The 19,388-nt window shown below is 39.9% G+C and overlaps 4 protein-coding genes across 5 annotated transcripts; 3 read left to right on the top strand and 1 right to left on the bottom strand.

Annotated features, from left to right (window-relative positions):
- Nucleotides 1-252: 252 nt before the first annotated feature.
- Nucleotides 253-2,397, top strand: LOC106414812 (serine incorporator 3-like). Of its 2 annotated transcripts, none has more exons than XM_048741690.1 (6): nt 253-387; nt 600-835; nt 915-1,154; nt 1,241-1,352; nt 1,421-1,595; nt 1,681-2,397. In XM_048741690.1, exons 2-6 carry the CDS (start codon nt 652-654, stop codon nt 2,209-2,211), a joined length of 1,242 nt encoding a protein of 413 aa, XP_048597647.1. In that variant the 5' UTR covers nt 253-387; nt 600-651; the 3' UTR covers nt 2,212-2,397. The 2 variants fall into 2 exon arrangements, with proteins under 2 accessions (XP_048597647.1, XP_048597648.1); XM_048741691.1 differs by having other exon boundaries at nt 299-387; nt 597-835.
- A 331-nt stretch (nt 2,398-2,728) lies between these two features.
- Nucleotides 2,729-5,447, top strand: LOC106414808 (probable ubiquitin receptor RAD23a). The gene is made up of 12 exons (XM_013855391.3): nt 2,729-2,909; nt 3,159-3,320; nt 3,458-3,496; nt 3,587-3,616; nt 3,704-3,777; nt 3,855-4,032; nt 4,110-4,220; nt 4,296-4,355; nt 4,537-4,584; nt 4,689-4,798; nt 4,902-4,986; nt 5,086-5,447. The coding sequence occupies exons 1-12, from the start codon at nt 2,844-2,846 to the stop codon at nt 5,200-5,202; spliced, it is 1,080 nt and encodes a 359-aa protein (XP_013710845.2). The 5' UTR covers nt 2,729-2,843; the 3' UTR covers nt 5,203-5,447.
- On the bottom strand, nt 5,424-7,021 carry LOC106414811 (syntaxin-51). Its single transcript, XM_013855394.3, has 6 exons — nt 6,854-7,021; nt 6,413-6,634; nt 6,134-6,339; nt 5,945-6,045; nt 5,829-5,873; nt 5,424-5,684 (listed from the first exon to the last, which is right to left on the bottom strand). Exons 2-6 carry the CDS (start codon nt 6,628-6,630, stop codon nt 5,553-5,555), a joined length of 702 nt encoding a protein of 233 aa, XP_013710848.2. The 5' UTR covers nt 6,631-6,634; nt 6,854-7,021; the 3' UTR covers nt 5,424-5,552.
- Nucleotides 7,022-14,021: 7,000 nt separating this feature from the next.
- Nucleotides 14,022-19,377, top strand: LOC106414805. The gene is made up of 9 exons (XM_013855389.3): nt 14,022-14,214; nt 14,859-17,364; nt 17,430-17,507; nt 17,712-17,864; nt 17,986-18,149; nt 18,253-18,400; nt 18,489-18,611; nt 18,694-18,781; nt 19,019-19,377. Exons 2-9 carry the CDS (start codon nt 14,986-14,988, stop codon nt 19,219-19,221), a joined length of 3,336 nt encoding a protein of 1,111 aa, XP_013710843.2. The 5' UTR covers nt 14,022-14,214; nt 14,859-14,985; the 3' UTR covers nt 19,222-19,377.
- Nucleotides 19,378-19,388: the final 11 nt, after the last annotated feature.

Below are 19,388 nucleotides of genomic sequence, written 5' to 3'. Positions count from 1 at the left end.
AATGAGGCCGCAGCTAGACGATGATTCTCCGGAAGCGTTTCCGATATCGAAAGGAAGAGATGGCGATTTGCCGGATGACACCGTACGCTGTTTATTAATTCCGTTACATACGACGGAAATTTAGGGATTTTTTTTTCTTTTTTTGGGTACAAAAAAAAAAGAAAAAAAAAAAGAGGAAAAAAGTGATTATGCGTGTTTGCCTTCCATTTCTTTTATAAGAAAAAAAAGTTAAATATTTGGGCCTTGGGTCATTAGTGGGCTTATTATGAAAGGTCATCGTCATCGCATTTGCATCGTTGATTAATACAAAGTCCTTGTTAGCTAGCCAGGAGAATCGCAAGGAAAGGTACACCGAGTTTGTTAGGTTTGATCGATCGTTATCCAAAGGTATTTTAATTCGATTTAGGGCTTATTTCTTTGGGTAAAGTTTAGAATTTTCAATTTTGATTCCCTCTCCAATTTGGTGGAAAAAAAGTCACATTATTTGATCCAATTTCAATTTAATTTGAAGATTAGGGATTTTTTTGATAATGATTAGATGAGAAGAAGAAGGTTGTTTGATGATATGTATTTTTGTGTGTTTCTTCTCTTACTAGCAGCTCAATATTGAAATCAACCCTTTGATCTTTGAGAAGGAGGGAAAAATAAGAGATGTGGGCAGCTTCTTGTCTAGCATCGTGCTGTGCTGCTTGTGCATGCGATGCTTGCCGTACTGTTGTTTCTAGTATCAGCAGACGTTCCGCAAGGATTGCTTACTGTGGCCTCTTTGCACTTTCTTTGATCGTTTCATGGATTCTCCGTGAGGTCGCTGCTCCTCTCATGGAGAAGCTCCCTTGTAAGTTTTTCTCTCTCTTTTCTGTTTCTTTTGTCATTGTAACCTTTTAGCTTATGAATGATTGGCATTTTTTGTGTAGGGATTAACCATTTTCACAAGACGCCTGATCGGGAATGGTTTGAGACTGATGCTGTGCTGCGTGTCAGCTTAGGGAACTTCGTGTTTTTCTCGATTTTATCGGTTATGATGATTGGTGTGAAGACTCAGAAAGACCCTCGTGATGGTATACACCATGGTGGCTGGATGATGAAAGTCATCTGTTGGTTCATTTTGGTTATTTTAATGTTCTTCGTTCCCAATGAAGTCATCAGCTTTTATGGTAAGTGCCATCATATCTCCTTTATTTGCTCCTGATGAAGTGATTAACTTAGAGCTAATGAGAATCAATTTACCATCTTTTTTCAGAGTCGATGTCAAAGTTTGGTGCTGGATTTTTTCTTCTTGTTCAAGTTGTACTTCTTTTGGATTTCGTTCATGGTTGGAATGACACATGGGTTGGCTACGACGAGCAGTTCTGGTTAGTGGAAAATGTTTTCAATCATTTGACTTAATTATGCAACTGCTAATCTAGGTTTTTGTATACAGGTATGCTGCGTTGCTCGTTGTTTCGCTTGTATGTTACCTGGCAACATTCGTCTTCTCTGGACTTCTCTTCCACTGGTTTACTCCATCTGGACACGACTGTGGACTCAACACTTTCTTCATTGTCATGACTTTGATATTTGTCTTCGTCTTTGCTGTTGTGGTTTTGCATCCCGCTGTAAGTTTCTGACTTTTAAAACCTTTAGTTTCTTGTTGATCTCATCTTTGGACTTAATGAAGCCAAATTAACCTTTGTTTTGCAGGTCGGTGGAAGCATTTTACCAGCATCAGTTATATCTGTCTACTGTATGTACCTCTGTTACAGTGGACTTGCGAGTGAACCCCGAGACTACGAATGCAATGGTCTCCACAAACATTCCAAAGCTGTTTCAACAGGCACCATGACCATCGGGTTACTCACAACTGTTCTCTCTGTCGTTTATTCCGCGGTTCGTGCTGGTTCTTCCACCACGCTTCTCTCCTCTCCTGATTCTCCCCGTGCAGGAGAGAAGCCTCTGCTTCCACTAGACGGGAAAGCAGAAGACAAGGAAGAGAAAGAGCAGAAGAAGCCAGTGACATACTCATACGCATTCTTCCACATCATCTTCTCCCTCGCGAGCATGTACTCTGCAATGCTCTTAACTGGTTGGTCAACCTCGGTGGGTGAAAGTGGTAAACTGGTTGATGTCGGGTGGCCGTCTGTGTGGGTTCGTGTTGTGACCAGCTGGGCCACTGCTGGTCTCTTCATCTGGTCGCTTGTTGCTCCGATTCTCTTCCCTGACCGTGAGTTCTGAGCTTAATAAATCCAACCAAAGATTCTGAAAAACTTTTCATGAATCTTGAATTTGTAAAAAAATGATTTATCATCATTCGACTATAAAATTGAGTCCCGTGTGTTGCTGTTATCTCACGCTTGGCCTTTGTTGGTCCATTTGTAAAATAAATATAACTATGAATGAATATTTCAGTTTGACTTGAAATAGCAAATACTCAAAAATAATAAAATTATTTTGTAAAATAAATTAGTTTGGAGTTCACTGAAATAGTTTTTTTTTATGACAACCCCTTAAATAACTAATAAAAAAATTCTATCATGGATTTCATATTTTGTTTTCACGGAAATTTGATATTTTTAGTTGTCGGTTAAAATGAAGATTTTAAATATTTTTGTAACTAAATATTACTGGAAAAATGAAAAATGGAAAATACGAGAGATATTTGTCACGTGCGATGCGCGTGGATTTGGAAGCATCTTGCAGCGAATCGCACACTTGCCGCGTTTTAAAATCCGAAACGCTCGCCTGATTGATTGCGACTGTTTTTGTTTTTGGCAGTTGTTGTTGGAAAGAACGCTCTTTTAGGTCTCACTCTGTAATCTCGCTCCCTCGCCGGACTTTCCCGACGCCGCCTGGTTCAATCCGTCGACATGAAGCTCACCGTCAAGACTCTCAAGGGTAGCCATTTTGAAATCAGGGTTCTGCCCACCGACACGGTCAGTCCTTTGTCTCCTTCGTTCAGATCTACTACGTGTAATTTTGTATGTAAAGTCAGTGACTTTAGATATGTTTTGGAATAAAGAGACGCTAAATCTCCGTGCTGCAATACCAATTTATTGTAATACACGACTTGATGAGCAGCTAGATTCAGAATTTTAAGTTTCTCAATTGGTCTTGTTGAGTGGAGTGGAGTATAGTTGTTGTTGTGTATGTGTTCTTATGTTATTGTGTTTGGTTTTTGAAAGATAATGGCGGTGAAAAAGAATATTGAGGATTCGCAGAGCAAAGACAACTATCCATGTGGACAGCAGTTGTTGATTCACAATGGCAAGGTTTTGAAGGATGAAACTACTTTGGTGGAGAATAAGGTTACCGAGGAAGGTTTTCTTGTTGTTATGCTCAGCAAGGTACTTACTTTATTTTGTTGATTCACATGTAGATTCATGTTTTGTTATTATTTTTTTTTTTTGTTGAAAATTCATCTTTTGTTATTCGTCTCTCCTCTTACTGAAAATTACTTATACTTTTCTTTTGCCATTGATAGAGCAAAACTGCAAGTTCAGCTGGTCCATCTTCGGCTCAGGTAAGTGTTTCTTCTTATTTTCTTATGTTGTTGCCCATCACTTGATCAGTCCAGTGTTCTCAGTGGAAATACTTTGTTCCTATCTCACAGCCTACTTCCACCACCACATCTTCAGCTATGGTAATTTTCTTACACATCCCTTCTTCTTTGGCTGTTATGCAATCATCATCTGGATTCATTTAATACACACTTGTACCTATCAACCAGCCTGCAGCTGCGTCGACGACCCAGTCTATACCTGTGCCAGCTTCAGTTTCCACTCTTGCCCAAGAACAACCAGCGTAAGTTTTATTTTTGACACAATAGACTTTAATTTTGTATTTTGAGGATTTAAAGAGACGTTTGATTGTATGTGTAGGGCACCAAGTGACACCAATGCTCAAGCTGCTTCAACTTTAGCTAGTGGCAGTAGTACTGAGCAAATGGTTCAACAAATAATGGAAATGGGAGGAGGCAGCTGGGACAAAGAAACAGTTGCTCGTGCACTTCGTGCAGCTTATAACAACCCTGAGAGAGCGGTGGATTATCTATACTCTGTATGCCCTCTTCTCTCTAACAGTGTCCTGTGGATGTTTAAGGGAATGAAACTGCTAAAAATTGTTTTACTTTCCAGGGAATTCCTGAAAGAGAAACTGTTCCGTTAACTAACATATCTGGTGCAGACCTTGCCGCTCCTCCTACCTCTGGAGGACCTAACTCATCTCCTTTGGATTTGTTTCCTCAGGTAAGAGCTTGGTGTTTTTGTGCGTCGAAAAGAGTTTATTGTAGTTGAGTTCCGTGAATTTTTGTATTATTCCAGGAAGCAGAAGCTGGTGCTGGAGAACTTGGAACGCTTGATTTCCTCAGAGGCAATGATCAGGTTGTCATTCTATCCTTACCCCGTCTTTTCATCTGTGAGATCAAATAGAATGATTTGTTGGAAACCTGTTTCATCACCTTCAGGGACGTGGATTCTAGCCTACTCCTATATGATATTGCTTTAATCATTCGATGCAGCTTCCTCATAATACTAATCTTGTTGTATATTCATTTTGTTTTAGTTCCAACAATTACGATCGATGGTCAATTCCAACCCCCAGATTCTGCAGGTAACCTAGCCTTTACCTTTCTCTATAGTGCTTTTGGGTCCAGAAACTAGTAGCCTGACTTTTGTTATTCCTTTGTGAGCATCTCATCTCTGTTGCTGTTACAGCCTATGCTTCAAGAGCTTGGAAAGCAGAACCCCCAACTTTTGAGGCTCATTCAAGAGAACCAAGCCGAGTTTCTTCAGTTAATCAACGAGCCTTATGAAGGATCTGACGGGTGTGTATCTGCATATCTTTTTCTTGGTTTGGCCACTGGCTGAATCGGATCTATATGTGATCTCATGACTCAATGTCTCTTATTGGTTGTGCAAAACTCTCAGGGAAATGGATATTCTTGACCAACCCGAGCAAGAAATGCCCCATGCAGTCAATGTTACCCCTGCAGAGCAAGAAGCGATTCAACGGGTACACACACACAAACATTCATTAACACCATTATAACATTCCGAAATATCATTCGTCTCATCTGTTCTAACTCTTGCCTTAAACCTCTTTTGTGATCAGCTTGAGGCAATGGGATTTGATAGAGCATTGGTCATAGAAGCCTTCCTTGCGTGTGACCGTAACGAGGAGTTGGCTGCAAACTATTTGCTAGAGAACTCGGCAGATTTTGAAGACTGAGTTCCCACCACAACAAAAAAAAACAGCCTTTTAACCAAATCAGACCATAATGAAAAAGTTTTGTGCTAGCCTCTTTCATCTGAACCCTTCATTCTTACTCTGCTCAGAATCTCAGATGATCATATCTTATTTGTGAATTCAGATGAGTTTCTTCGTTAAAGATCTCTTACAAACGTATTTATGTCTCTTCGTGTTACTTGCTATCAGTTATTTAATTTTAATGAATACAAAAACTGCACACATGATATTAATATTTATTAAGAGTTCTCACAACAGAAAAGGAATGAAAAGCATTAGGAGATATACTGAGACCATTCACACAGAAGCGGCAAGTGAACTTAATGTTGAGATTACAAATACTTAACTAGCAGCCATATTACAACAGCAAGACCAACGATCCCAAGCACTGACAAAAGCATTGACATGCAAGAACAACCACTTCTCATATTCTTGTTCATGACAGCAAGGTTCTTTTGCACTCTCTATAATAACAAACAACATACATAATAGATCAATGCTTGTATTATCAGTTAGCTTAGAATAAGAAAAACATCACCATCAGATCAGGTATCAATTCACAATAATATTTTTCTTGAAATATTTTGAGAGTTGGGAGTATATATTACCCGTAAGCGAGAGTCGGTAACATCCACATGGTAGTCTAAGTCATCCTGCATACAACCCAGCTTTGTTACAACAATGAAACCCAAATCAAGGCAGTCAAAAACAAATGACAACATACGATAAGCCTAGTCTGCAAGCCAAGCTCCTCATTAACAGCCAAAGCAATGTGTTTAGTACTCATCACTGTTTCCTCCAACTTCTCAAGTCCTTCATCTTGTTCTAACTCACACAAAAACAAAAACAAAAAAACTCAAATAAAGAAACTAATACAAAACTAAGCCAACAAACTACCCAAAACAGCTTTTACCTCTCATAACTTGTCGTTGAAACCCAACAATCCCTTGGTTATCCATGCTACTAACTCTGCTCATGGTGTCATCTGGCTTTATCTCTGACCCAAGCAAGCTGTCTCTATTAGCAAAGTTCGACATGTTCAAAGTATTCGCCATCTGGTTTGCCTGCGATCTCAAGTTCCCAATCATATCCTTGCGCCGGTTCATCTCTTTCTCTGAACTGCAACAGGTCAAAAAGATCAACACTTTACAACTCTTTAACTGGTTTGTAAAGCAATCAGAAATGAACTTACATAGGCTTCCCATGGATTTTGGAAAGAAGAGACTGCAGACTATCTAACCGAGTTCCGAAAATAGTGATCTTTCTACGTATAGCTGAAGCACGGCGCTGAGCATCAGGCCCTGTTAAGGCCGACTTACTCCTTTCGGAGATCATGCCGTTGATATCCTCAGCGAGTTTTAAAGCCTCGTTGTATTCTCTCATCCATGAATCCGACGATGATGACGCCATTCACCTAGCAATCATCAAACGAAGCATGGATTTTTATCTAGAGCAAACTGAATTAACTGTAAAGATTCGTGTAAAGCCGAGGCCTTTTGGCTTGAATTAACTTTCATTGTTTGGATTACGAGATTGAGATAATCGGACGATCATGATTCATGATCACAATATGGAAAAACCCCAGAATGATCAGAGACTTAAATAACAGCGTTGAGAGATTCGAATTGCTCACCGAGAGTAAATTTGCAGGAAGCTTCGAATTCTCACGGAGATCGTGTCGTGTAGTGTGTATATCGGCTCGCCGCAACACCATGAAACGGAGGAAGAAGAGAGATCTCTCATGAACCGGCGATTAAACGACGTAGTTTTCTATGAAATGGAGATTAAACGACGCCGTTTGCTGAATTCTTATTGAATGTTAGAATTAGTAATTTATTCATGAAAGTAAGTGGTTACAAAACAGAAAATATACATAAGTGAAGGACCAAATAAGTAATTTATGAATTTTGTTGACCAACTGTAATAAATCTATATCCATTTCGATTCCCATGCTTGTCTGCTTTCTCTCTGGTCTTCGTTTGGTTTTTCAGAATATGGGTCTGCTCTCCGAGTGTGCTTAGTTCCACCATCAGTCTTGATTGTTTTTGAAAGCTTGGTTAATCTCCTTGAGGAGAGTGGTTCTATTCACACGGCATAAATAGCCAAGGTTGTTACATGAGTATCGTAACTACAAGATTTCACAAAGATTGTATCTTATCTACTAAGAGAATATTCTATATTCTAACACCCTCCCTCAGTCGCAGCGTGTGGAGAGCGAACGGTGAGACTGGTTCTGAAGTCATTGAACAAGCTGGTGGGCAGTCCCTTTGTGAAAATATCAGCGTACTGAAGAGAGGATGGAACGAACAGAACCTTAACGTGACCCAGCGCCACCTTTTCTCGTACAAAGTGAATGTCAATTTCGACATGTTTAGTGCGTTGATGACGAACTGGATTATGAGCTAAGTAAACTGAACTTATGTTGTCACAGTAGACGATCGAAGCTTTGGAGATTGGAATGCCAAGTTCAAACATTAGATTCCTTATCCATGTTAGCTCTGCAACTGCATTGGCCACTCCCTTGTACTCAGCCTCCGCACTTGATCGCGAAACAGAGGTTTGACGTTTTGAGGACCAAGAGACAAGATTGTCTCCCAAGTAAACGCAGTACCCCGAAGTTGATCGTCGTGTGTCTGGACAACCAGCCCAGTCCGCATCCGAATATGCTACCAGTTGTTTGACAGAGCCCTTGTGAAGCTGAAGGCCTAACTCCTTTGTCCCCTGGAGATATCGTATGATGCGTTTCAGAGCGTGAAGATGTGGTATGCGCGGATCGTGCATAAAGAGACAGATTTGATGAACAGCATAAGCTATGTCTGGCCTCGTAAACGTGAGATATTGCAGTGCTCCAGCAAGGCGTCTGTATTGCGTGGCATCAGGAACACGTTCACCTTCTTCAGCTTTCAGCTTTGAGTTCAGGTCTACTGGTGTCGCGAGAGGTTTACACTCTGTCATGCCTGCCCTGTTGATGATGTCAGTTGTGTACGCTTGCTGACTGAGAAAGATTTCATCGTTAATGAACTCTGCTTTAACTCCAAGAAAGAAGTGAAGTTTGCCCGAATCAGACATGGGAAACTCGGTCTGTAGGTCTGTCACAATTTTCTTGAGGAAGGCATCGTCTGAGGCAGTCAGAATTATGTCGTCAACGTAGAGCAGGAGGTAGGCTCGTCGTGAACCTTTGCTGTAGATGAACAGAGATGCATCGCTCCTGCTACACTTGAAACCCATATTAGTAACAAAAGAGGCAAAACGTGAGTTCCAAGCTGTAGGAGCCTGTTTCAGACCATAGATTGCTTTGTTAAGTTTGCAAACATAGTCTGGATGAGATTTGTTTGTGTAACCCGGAGGCTGATGCATGTATATAGTTTCATCCAGAAGACCGTGCAGGAATGCATTTTTGACATCGAGCTGATGTATTGGCCATCCATTTGCGAGGGTGACATCAAGAACCGTGCGTATTGTGACTGGTTTCACAACGGGAGCAAACGTTTCATTGTAGTCGACACCTTCTTCTTGAGACTTCCCATTAGCAACTAGCCTCACTTTGTGTTTAAAAGGTTTCCCATCTGCATCAAACTTGTGCTTATACAGCCACATCGAATTCACAATGTTAGTGTTCTTTGGCCTGGGAACAAGATCCCAAGTCTTAGTCTCAATAAAAGCATCAATAGCATCATTCATTGCTGGGGTCCAGTTTGGATCCTGCAAGGCAGTTTTATGGCTAGTGGGAATTGGCGAAACAGTTGAAAGAAGAGAAAACTGCTTCTTTGGCTTAGTGATACCCGCTTTACCTCGAGTTTGCATTGCATGGACAGCGAGAGGTGCTGCCTGAGGTTGAGTGATTAGCGGTTGAGAAGGCACTGGCGCTTGAGTAGAAGCAGCAACAGGCACTTGAGGAATTGTGTTTGAGTTATTTTGAAGAATAGCTTTGAAGATAGGAGAGGGATCATCATGATGCTGCAGAAAGTGATAGGTAGAAGGAGAAGTGGTTTTCTCTGCAGCAGGGAACACGCTTTCGTCAAAGTAGACATGGCGTGATGTAATGATCCTGTTTGTCTTAAGATCAAGACACCGGTATCCCCTTTGTTGAGAAGGGTAACCAAGAAAGAGGCAAGGAGTTGAACGAGGAGATAATTTTGGAAGATTAGAATGATTTAGATTTGGAAAACAAAGGCACCCAAAGATTCTTAAGTGATCATACCTCGGTTTCTTTTTGAAAAGAACTGAGAAAGGGGTTTTATCTTGTATTGCCACCGAGGGTAGGATGTTAAGAATATGCACTGCAGCGTGTAAAGCTTCAACCCAATATCCGGATGCGAGATGTGCTTGGAAAAGAAGGCACCGGATTGCGTTGTTTACAGTTCGAAGCATACGTTCTGACTTTCCATTTTGTTGAGATGTATGAGAGCATGAAAAACGAAATTGCATCCCATTAGAGGTAAAGAAAGTCTGGAATTTTGAGTTTTGATACTCACCTCCATTGTCACACTGCAACGTTTTAATGCGAGTGTTAAATTGTGTTTCCACATATTTATAAAACTGGAGAAATTTGGAAAATACTTCACTTTTTCGTCTCAAAGGAAAAACCCATAGGAAATGAGAAAAATCATCCAAGAAAATGACATAATATTGAAACCACTGATACTTGTTAAAGGAGAAGTCCAAATATCTGAGTGAACAATTTCAAAAGGTTTAGTAGTGAAAGAGTTTGATTTTTGAAAAGGAAGTTTTACTTGTTTCCCAAGTTGACAGACCTCACAAGAAGAGAAGAGATTGTCATTAGTACAAGCAATTTTATTCAAAGCACGTAAAGAAAAGAGAGACTGATTATTCAAGTGAGCTAGTCTCTTATGCCAAACATTGGGCGTGAAAGCAAGAAAAGCTGTAGAAGAGTTTTGCGGTTGAGGCAGGTTTGTAGGAACTGAATAGAGATCCCCAGAGCTGTTACTGCGGAGAAGAACCGTCCGAGAATGAAGATCCTTCACAGAAAACCCAAAAGGATCAAATTCCACAGAACAAAAATTATCTCTAGTGAATTTTCTAACAGAGATTAGATTCTTTACAATCTGAGGTGTGATAAGAACAGTGTTTAGGGACAAAGGGTGAGTGAAAGAAGGTAGAGAGGTGTTACCAGAGGCGACTACAGGAATCCGAGAACCGTTGCCAACAACAACACAATGATTGATATTTTTATTCAGATTAGACTTAAGAATACCTTCACTCGCAGCCATATGGCTTGTTGCACCTGAATCCATGTACCACTCGCCCGCTGAAGGATCAGTCAATGTCATGGTATTGAAGGCATGTGCTAGATCAGTTGTAAGCTGAGGTTGAGCCGTAGACATATGAGCCTGATGAGGAGCTGAAGGACGTGGTCCTAACAGGCCACGCTGGTACTGGTTTGGCTGCATAGCCCATGGTTGAAATTGCTGTTGCTGCCATTGTAGGAATTGTTGTGGCCAGTATGTGTTGGGTCCCCAAGACTGATTGTTGTAGCGGTTATTGTTGTTGCCACGACCTCTGTTTCCTCTGTTATTACGTCTGTTTCCTCTGTTGTTGTTGTAAGCCGGGTTGTTGGGGCGTTGAGCAGAGTTGGTGACCGGCTTGTCTTCAGTCACCGTGAGAACCGTTGAGGAAGAAGCTGTGTCTGTTGAAGACGTTGTTGATTTTGCCGGTTTGGTGATGCGCTTTTCCTCCATTTCAAGCATAGACTGAGCCTGATCAAACGTCGGAAATGGCTCTCTGTGTTTGATGACGTTGAGAATGTTATCAAACTTTTCGTTAAGCCCATTTAAGAGGTACATGACCAGAGTTCGGTCAGTTACAGGGGCATCAACGTTAGCAAGAAGGTCTGAGAGAGACTTGAGTTTCTGACAATAAGCCTGCACTGTCATGTCTCCAATCTCGGTCGTGCGGAGCTCGTTGTCAAGTTGAATCGATCTCGCTTCTTTGTTGTTGCGGAACTGATTCTCAATGCGGATCCAGACATCTCTCGCCGTTCCTCCGGTTTTGAATGAACTCCGGAATAGCTTCTTTGCCAAGGTACCGTAGATCCAAAGCTTGACGAGTCCATCACGTTTGTTCCAAGCCGCATCATTGTCACCATCAGGGAGCGAGGTTCCATCGATATGGCCCGCGACATCAAACGTGAGACAGTGCATGTGGAATAGTTCACGCCATGCGTCATAGTTATGATCTTCCAAATCAAGGATGATTGGAATATGAGTTTTGATGTTCGTGACACCAAATGCTCTTTCAACGTGGGTTTGAGGAACCGCCATTAGAAGAAAAGAGAAATGAGAGTACGATGAAGAGAAAGAGAGAGAAAGAGAACAATGGAGAAGATTGCACTTAGTGCTCTGATACCATGAAAGCTTGGTTAATCTCCTTGAGGAGAGTGGTTCTATTCACACGGCATAAATAGCCAAGGTTGTTACATGAGTATCGTAACTACAAGATTTCACAAAGATTGTATCTTATCTACTAAGAGAATATTCTATATTCTAACAGGTTCTGCTTCGTTTATTCGTTGCGTATCGTTAATGGTGTTTTGATTCGGAGAAAGCTGTCGACTTTCAAGGGTACGTAACGTTGATGTTCTAAAGCAAGTTCGAGAAGGGGATCACGACATATATTTTACAATCTCGTAATCTCAAATCATGTAAGTTAGCTCTCTAATATACACAACCTTAAAGTTAGATCGTTTACCTTATATCTCCTTGATCCAAATGTTATACTCATGTATGTTATACAATCTCAAAGGTTTGGGTTCGGTTTGTTTGTCCACCCCTAACATGAAACATTAATTATAGTAACTTACCTAGAATGGCTGGCCATGTTTTTTCACATCTGAATGATCCAGGAACATTCACGCACTTGTTCTTTCCACACACCCCATATATAGTTCTGCATTCATCAATGTCTATGGGCAAAACAACATAAAACTAAATTATCATAACTATTGGATTTTACACAAAGCTCTCTATCCAAAGTGACAAGGAAGCTGATACACACACCTTGGCATCCATCAGGTAAATAAGGATTCCCTTCATAACCAGATCTGCAGCTGCACTGATACTTATACTTATCATCCGTGCGGGTTACGCTTGTACTAATCTCGCATTGTGAACTCTTTGGAACGATGTTGGGAGGAACTTCAAGACGCTTATGTTATAGTTATATAACGAAGACTTTGAACCGTGTGAATCGCAATGGGCTCCATAGACAAACCACACAAACCAAAAAAAAAACTGTAATGGAATACAAATAAAGATAGTAAAAGTTTCGACCATTTTAATTTGTTTATATTGATGTACATATCAACGAAGACTTGTGACTTGTATGAATTTAACCTATAATATATTAGCAGTGCGTTAAGCACCATAGATATATACAGTTGAAATAAAAGATAATGTCTCTTTAGTTGTCACTTACATTCATGCTGAGCCAAAGCTGTTGGCTCCATTACCATCAAACAGACGAAGACGATGCTCAGATTCCTTTTCGTAGTACTACGTTTTTGACTTCCACGTTTCCACTTACAAACGACGTCGCATCACACGCAGGTCTCACACACGATGTGTAGGCCCAATGGGCTTAAACTTGAAAGTTAACAAGAACTTAGTATTTGTTAGTGTAGGCCCAATGTTCAGATAATATATCCCCTTATTGAAATTTCCAAAACTGACTTTAGAGTTAGAGATTAACTTTAGATCATAATTTGGTTATATAATATTTAGATTTATTATTATTATTAATCAGCATTTCCAAAACAAGAAATTGCATATTCATAAGAAATCCATAGTAACACAGATATATAGGAAAGGAAAAAAAGCATTAATTGATGAAATCAAAAGAGAGTCTTTATAACGAAGATAAAATTTAAATAAAAAAAGGTATGGCCACGTTGGTTATTAAGTTTAGGATCTGATGATAATGAGAGTGCACATTTAATGCAAACCGTATAACATAAGCTACGGGACTGACTCAACTTGATTCCATACTCCACCGATCTTATTCTATCATCTTGGCCGTCCATTGTTCCGTCTTTCGAAAGATGTACGGTTCACGATTTCTTCTGGTTTTTTAGAAACCGAGTCAGACGGAGTTAAGTTAAAATCTTAACACTAAATATTTTGTATTTTTCCATTACAAAAGTGTAGTCTGACCATTTGGTAATTTTAAAAACATACTAGATTTTGACCCGCGCTTTCAAAGCGCGAGTTTATTATTATTATTTTTTCAATTGACAAATATTTAGTAAATGTCATATTTTCCTATATTTGTATTTTAATTTATAAAAGACTTAAAATTTTTATCTTTATTTATCGATTTCATTTTAAATGACTATTTATGTTAAAAAAAATAAACTTTATTTTTTAATGAATTAAGTTGGTATAACTCTGATAAATTAATTTTATTATGGGGTTAATATTTTAATTAAAAAATTATATACTTTTAATAAAGATTTATACTTTTCAATAAAAAAAATTCAATTATTTTTATGAATGCTTAAATTATATTAAGAAAAGAAAAAAATAATAATTAAGAATAGTTGAAAAAAAATTATTTGAACTTGGACTCAATGGCCCAAAGGAAAAAAAAAAGTGAGAATTGAATCTGATTTTTTAATAGGCCCAAATGGCCCAAGAGAGATTTGATTTGGGCTGGATCCAAAAATAATGACCCAATATAGATTTGTTATTAATATCACTTAATTGCCCTTAATAAAACATGCAATGTTAGTGAAGGAAACATACCCCTAAGGTAATTATGACAATAGGATCCTGCTTTAATAGTATAGATATTTTCCTCTAATCTCCATCCTTTGAGTAAGAAACGAGGAAAGCTAAGTGAGAGAAAACAAAAGAATAAGAAGAAGAAAGACGTTAGGGTTCTTGATGTATTTATCCTGAGATTCCATCAAAGAAAGAGAAGATGTTTTTGGACTGTAGCTAGCTCCCACAATCTTTCTTAAGTTTGCTCACCGCTCAGGTTAAAAGCTATACATTTCTTTTCTTGGTGTTCTTCTTCTTTCATTTTCTTAATTCTGAAAGCAGCTGCCTTTTAATCTTCCTGAATCAAACTATGGTTTTGTTTCTTTTTGTTAATTACTATGGGCTTGTGGGTTATCTGTGTTTGAGGTTTTGGATTAATAGTCCATGAAAAAGTTTCCATTTTTAGATTCAAAAGCATCCTTTTAGGAGTTAATTTGTTTAATTATTCATCCACAGTTGAATCTGTCTGAAGGACCTCCTCTTCTTGCCATTTTCTTGATTATTTTAAGAGGATTCAGAGCTTCTAAAGTTGTATTAGATGTCTTCATTGCTTTATCTATTCATCCACACTGTTGGAATATGTCTGAACAGTGGCGAAGCAAGCAAGGGAAGACTAGGTGCATATGCACCCACTAGTATCTTGTATTTTCATATTTTTCTAAGGCAAAGTTACAATAATAGTTAGATAATTGTGAAAACTTATATTGGTGCACCCATTAATTATTTTTTTTTTACCTCATGCCCCCACTGTAATTAACTTCTATCTTCGCCCCTGTGTCTGAAGGCCTATTGTTCATGCCATTTTTTTATTGTATAACAAGATTAAAGCTTCTAAACGTATATTAATTGTCTTCATTGCAGCTTATCAGTTCAAGGTTCTGCAGTCTCTGAAGCAAATTGGCATCTCAGTGTGTTCATTATAGTCAAGTATGCAAGATTCTTCTTGCAAATAGAATAATTTTGAAGGACTCTTCTTGTTGTTGTTGTGATGGATAGAAACAGTCACAGACAACAGCATCCTTTCCAGCAACACCATATGGAACCTGGCTATATGAATGACTCTCTCCCTCAACCTCAAGCATTTACTCCTAATCAAACAGGCCCCACGAGTGCAAATGATCGGCCTCTCAATTCTAACACTTCAGAAGTTAAGCCAGGGCTTCATTACTCAATTCAAACAGGAGAGGAGTTCTCTCTGGAATTTCTGCGAGATAGAGTGATTTCTCAAAGGTCTGCAAACCCCAATGCAGCTAATGACATGGTGGGAAACGGGATGAGAGAATATGACAGAACAAACTACCCTCTTCATGAGTTTGGAAATCAACTTGGGCATATCCAGTCAGCACCAGAAGCTTCGTTATGTCAAGATACAAGTTTAGGAAACTTTCATGGGTATGCATCTTCTTCCTCAGCCTCAGGTAGTGTAACAGCAAAGGTTAAAGTCCTTTGCAGCTTCGGTGGGAAAATACTCCCGCGTCCAGGCGATTCAAAGCTCAGATACGTTGGAGGCGAAACGCACATTATCTCCATAAGAAGAGACATATCTTGGCAGGAGCTTAGGCAAAAAGTTCTTGAAATCTACTACCGGACTCATGTGGTGAAGTACCAGCTTCCCGGTGAAGATCTCGACGCCTTGGTGTCTGTAACGTGTGATGAAGATCTCCAGAACATGATGGAGGAGTATAACGAGATGGAGAACCGTGGGGGCTCGCAGAAGCTTAGAATGTTTCTCTTCTCCGTCGCTGATTTGGATGGTTCTCTTTTGGGGGTTAAGCAGAATGATGTTGACTCTGAGTTTCAGTATGTTGTGGCTGTTAATGATATGGACATTGGTTCAAGAAGCAACTCTACTCTTAATGGATCTGCAAACAATTTAGCTGAGATGGATGTTAGGAACACCAACGGTGTTGCCCCTCCGCAGTTACCGTCCTCTATACAGTATTCTGACTCTGCGCCACAAAGCTCATTGCTTCAGTATCCTCCTCAATCCATCCCACACAGTGCTGCGTTTCAGTTTCAGCAAGCTGTTCCTCCGAGTTCTACTCTTCAGTATGCTCAGTCCATTCCACCAAACCCCTCTCTTCAGTATCCTCAATCTATTCCTCTTCAGTATCCACCATCAGTTTCACCTAGCTCCTATGGAATGTACCCACAATACTATGACGAAAGACAGCAGTTTCCAATGCATCCTGAACACAGTTCTTCTAATTACTCTATCTCCATGCCTTTCCAAGGGCAGCAGCCATACCCTTACCCTAGTGTCATACAGCAAAACGCAGCAGTGCAGGGAAGAGAGCTAAACATAAAACCTGAGATGAGAGTTCGTGAGAATGTAGAGCCTGAGTTTCGTCAGAGTCCTCCTCAAGCGGATAATGTCGAAGTTCAGGAGCCATCAGTTTCTCCAACTGTTCCTAGCCAGGATGCTACACATATGTTGCCCCCAAGAAGAGATCCACGACAGAACACTCCTGTGAAGCCTGCTGCTACTTACCGTGATGCTGTTGTTCGTGAGCAGACTCCTGTATCAGGTGAGGATGATCAGCTTTCGTCGTCAAGTGGTACATGTGGTCTTGCTCAAACTGACTCTGAGTCAAATTTAATCGATCTTGATTACTCGGAGCCTTTACCACCCACAAGGAGAGTATACCGTTCTGAGAGGATACCTCGTGAACAGTTGGAAATGCTAAACCGCCTGTCAAAGTCTGATGACTCTATAGGCTCTCAGTTCTTAATGTCTCATTCACAAGCTCAGCAAGATCCTGCAAAGCAAGGAGAGGGTAAATCACATGAAGTTGGGGCATCGAATGAGCATAAGATTTTAAGCCCTGACGCTGCCAACAAGAATCAAATGGTTAATGGAGGAGGTATTGAGGCTGAAGCTCCTAACCTTAGCCATAAAGACACAGCAACCACCAGTCAAGTTAGCCCTGAAGGTCAAGCTTCCTCAGGTGTTGTTATTGACATCAATGATAGGTTTCCTCAGGACTTCCTTTCTGAGATATTTGCAAAGGCGCTCTCTGAAGACGTGCCACCAGGCGGCGTCAATGCATATCAGCATGATGGTGCTGGTGTTAGTTTGAATGTAGAGAATCATGATCCTAAGAATTGGTCTTATTTCCGGAAACTGGCAGATGAACAGTTCAGTGAAAGAGATGATCTCCCACCTGGCTTTCCATCTGACATGGAAGATAGCGGAGGGATTACCAAGCTGCATCACGTCGCTCCATTGAACAGAGATGATCCTCAGGAGAATTTAGGTCAAGCTTATGTTGCTGGCGCTAACGAGGATGCACAGATGAAGGTCACAGAGAGTGAGGAGTTTGGTGCTATGGTTGAGAATCTAAGGACGCCAGATAGTGGACATGAGGTATATAAGTCTCTTATTTCATGATTCCAAAACGAGAATGTACTAATGAGGTTGATTACTTGTAGGATGAAAAGAAAGAAACAAGGAATGCTGTTCCTCCACTTGGTTCCTCTTTGGCAGATTACGATAAAAATGACTTACAGGTATGCTGGAGTTTTACTTATTTTGTATTTGAAGAAAGGATCTGTGTTAGTGTTTTAGGAAGTTTTCAGACATGTTAGAAGAATCAAATATCAAGTTTAAACCACTGAGCAGTGTGCTTACATTTAGTCTTCTGTTTGTGATTTTAAAGTTAATTATCTGGTTCTAACCTTTGTCTGGTTTTTTTTGTTCTTGATTGTTTGTAGATCATTATGAATGATGATCTCGAGGAGCTAAAGGAACTTGGTTCTGGGACGTTTGGTACAGTGTATCATGGGAAATGGAGAGGATCAGATGTTGCCATCAAGAGGATAAAGAAGAGTTGCTTTGCTGGTCGATCATCTGAACAAGAGAGATTAGTGAGTGTTTCTGCAATTTTCTATTGCATATTTTTCCTAGGACATATGCAAAGTGATAATAAGATTTGTAACATTGGTTGTCTTGAGATGCTAATTGCATTCCCTGTTCATTGTGTCCTAGACTGGTGAATTTTGGGGAGAAGCTGGGATACTTTCAAAGCTTCATCATCCAAATGTGGTTGCATTTTATGGTGTTGTGAAAGATGGACCTGGTGGAACATTGGCTACTGTAACAGAGTACATGGTTGATGGTTCTCTAAGACATGTTCTACTCAGGAAAGATAGGTACATATCTCTCTCTCTCTCTCTCTCTCTTATAACGTCTCAGTGTTTTCCTATCTGATGAAACAGTTAAAGATTCTTTGCTTTTCATTCTTATGTTTTCCAGACACCTGGATCGTCGTAAGAGACTAATCATTGCTATGGACGCTGCATTCGGAATGGAGTATTTGCACGCCAAGAACATTGTTCACTTCGATTTGAAGTGTGACAACTTACTTGTGAACCTGAAAGATCCTTCTCGCCCAATCTGCAAGGTAAAAACTTCATTCATATGTGATAATATCTTTGAACAGAATTACATTTTGTGCTTTAATACTTTTCACTCGTTTGTTCTTCCTCTAGGTTGGTGATTTCGGCTTGTCAAAAATTAAAAGAAATACGTTGGTATCTGGTGGTGTACGTGGAACCCTTCCATGGATGGCACCAGAGCTTTTAAACGGCAGTAGTAGCAAAGTTTCAGAGAAGGTAAAAACTAAACTGTTTTCATAGTGAGTATAAAAGAATGGAAACGAAACCTTTCTGAGTTATATTACATTTTTACCTGCAGGTGGATGTCTTCTCTTTTGGTATAGTCTTGTGGGAGATTCTAACCGGAGAGGAACCATATGCGAATATGCACTATGGTGCTATTATAGGTGCGTATTCACTGACCTACGACCCTTGGTTTGATATAGAAACTGATTACCAGACACGGCTAGGTCTGATAAGAGTAATTTTTTGGTTCGGTTTGAGTTTTGCTTTGACTGATTTTCAAAGAAACTGAGGTTCTAATAGATGATTTTCAAACATCAGTATGTTGTCTGGTCGGCTTATTTTTTTCTTGGACATGACTGTGTATCGTAACAACTCATTAAATTTACGGTCAAGTGCAGGTGGGATAGTGAACAACACACTGAGGCCGACCATACCAAGTTACTGTGACTCAGACTGGAGAATACTAATGGAGGAGTGTTGGGCGCCTATTCCGACGGCAAGGCCATCTTTCACTGAGATCGCTGGTCGTTTACGTGTGATGTCAACTGCTGCAACTTCCAACCAATCCAAACCACCAGCTCACAATAAGGCTTCAAAGTAAAACAGTCTTTTCTTATTTATAGGTTTACTCTTTCCAGGTGTTTGGGTCAGGAGGAAGATATTTGTTGACCCTTTTCTCCTTTCCCTTTTCTTTTACCAATACCAAAACCAAAGAACAAGTTAAAGTAATAAAATTGGTTTGAGGCGTTTGTATTAACAGTGAAGTTG

This window comes from Brassica napus, chromosome A9, assembly GCF_020379485.1.
Source record: "Brassica napus cultivar Da-Ae chromosome A9, Da-Ae, whole genome shotgun sequence".
Lineage (NCBI taxonomy): Eukaryota > Viridiplantae > Streptophyta > Magnoliopsida > Brassicales > Brassicaceae > Brassica > Brassica napus.
This window is presented reverse-complemented; position numbering and strand designations above follow the sequence as displayed.

What these genes read in the sequence shown, in the direction of transcription:
- LOC106414812 (XM_048741690.1), top strand. Translation starts at nt 652, where the DNA reads ATGTGGGCAGCTTCTTGTCTAGCATCGTGCTGTGCTGCTTGTGCATGC. An exon ending in TGAAGTCATCAGCTTTTATG is followed by an intron (nt 1,155 to 1,240) that starts GTAAGTGCCATC and finishes ATCTTTTTTCAG; the next exon opens with AGTCGATGTCAAAGTTTGGT. An exon ending in GGCTACGACGAGCAGTTCTG is followed by an intron (nt 1,353 to 1,420) that starts GTTAGTGGAAAA and finishes TTTTGTATACAG; the next exon opens with GTATGCTGCGTTGCTCGTTG.
- LOC106414808 (XM_013855391.3), top strand. Translation starts at nt 2,844, where the DNA reads ATGAAGCTCACCGTCAAGACTCTCAAGGGTAGCCATTTTGAAATCAGG. An exon ending in CTGGTCCATCTTCGGCTCAG is followed by an intron (nt 3,497 to 3,586) that starts GTAAGTGTTTCT and finishes CCTATCTCACAG; the next exon opens with CCTACTTCCACCACCACATC. An exon ending in AGCAAGAAGCGATTCAACGG is followed by an intron (nt 4,987 to 5,085) that starts GTACACACACAC and finishes TTTTGTGATCAG; the next exon opens with CTTGAGGCAATGGGATTTGA.
- LOC106414811 (XM_013855394.3), bottom strand. Translation starts at nt 6,630, where the DNA reads ATGGCGTCATCATCGTCGGATTCATGGATGAGAGAATACAACGAGGCT. An exon ending in AAAATCCATGGGAAGCCTAT is followed by an intron (nt 6,340 to 6,412) that starts GTAAGTTCATTT and finishes GACCTGTTGCAG; the next exon opens with TTCAGAGAAAGAGATGAACC. An exon ending in GCTTGCAGACTAGGCTTATC is followed by an intron (nt 5,874 to 5,944) that starts GTATGTTGTCAT and finishes GGTTGTATGCAG; the next exon opens with GATGACTTAGACTACCATGT.
- LOC106414805 (XM_013855389.3), top strand. Translation starts at nt 14,986, where the DNA reads ATGGATAGAAACAGTCACAGACAACAGCATCCTTTCCAGCAACACCAT. An exon ending in CATCTGAACAAGAGAGATTA is followed by an intron (nt 17,865 to 17,985) that starts GTGAGTGTTTCT and finishes ATTGTGTCCTAG; the next exon opens with ACTGGTGAATTTTGGGGAGA. An exon ending in GTAGCAAAGTTTCAGAGAAG is followed by an intron (nt 18,612 to 18,693) that starts GTAAAAACTAAA and finishes TTTTACCTGCAG; the next exon opens with GTGGATGTCTTCTCTTTTGG.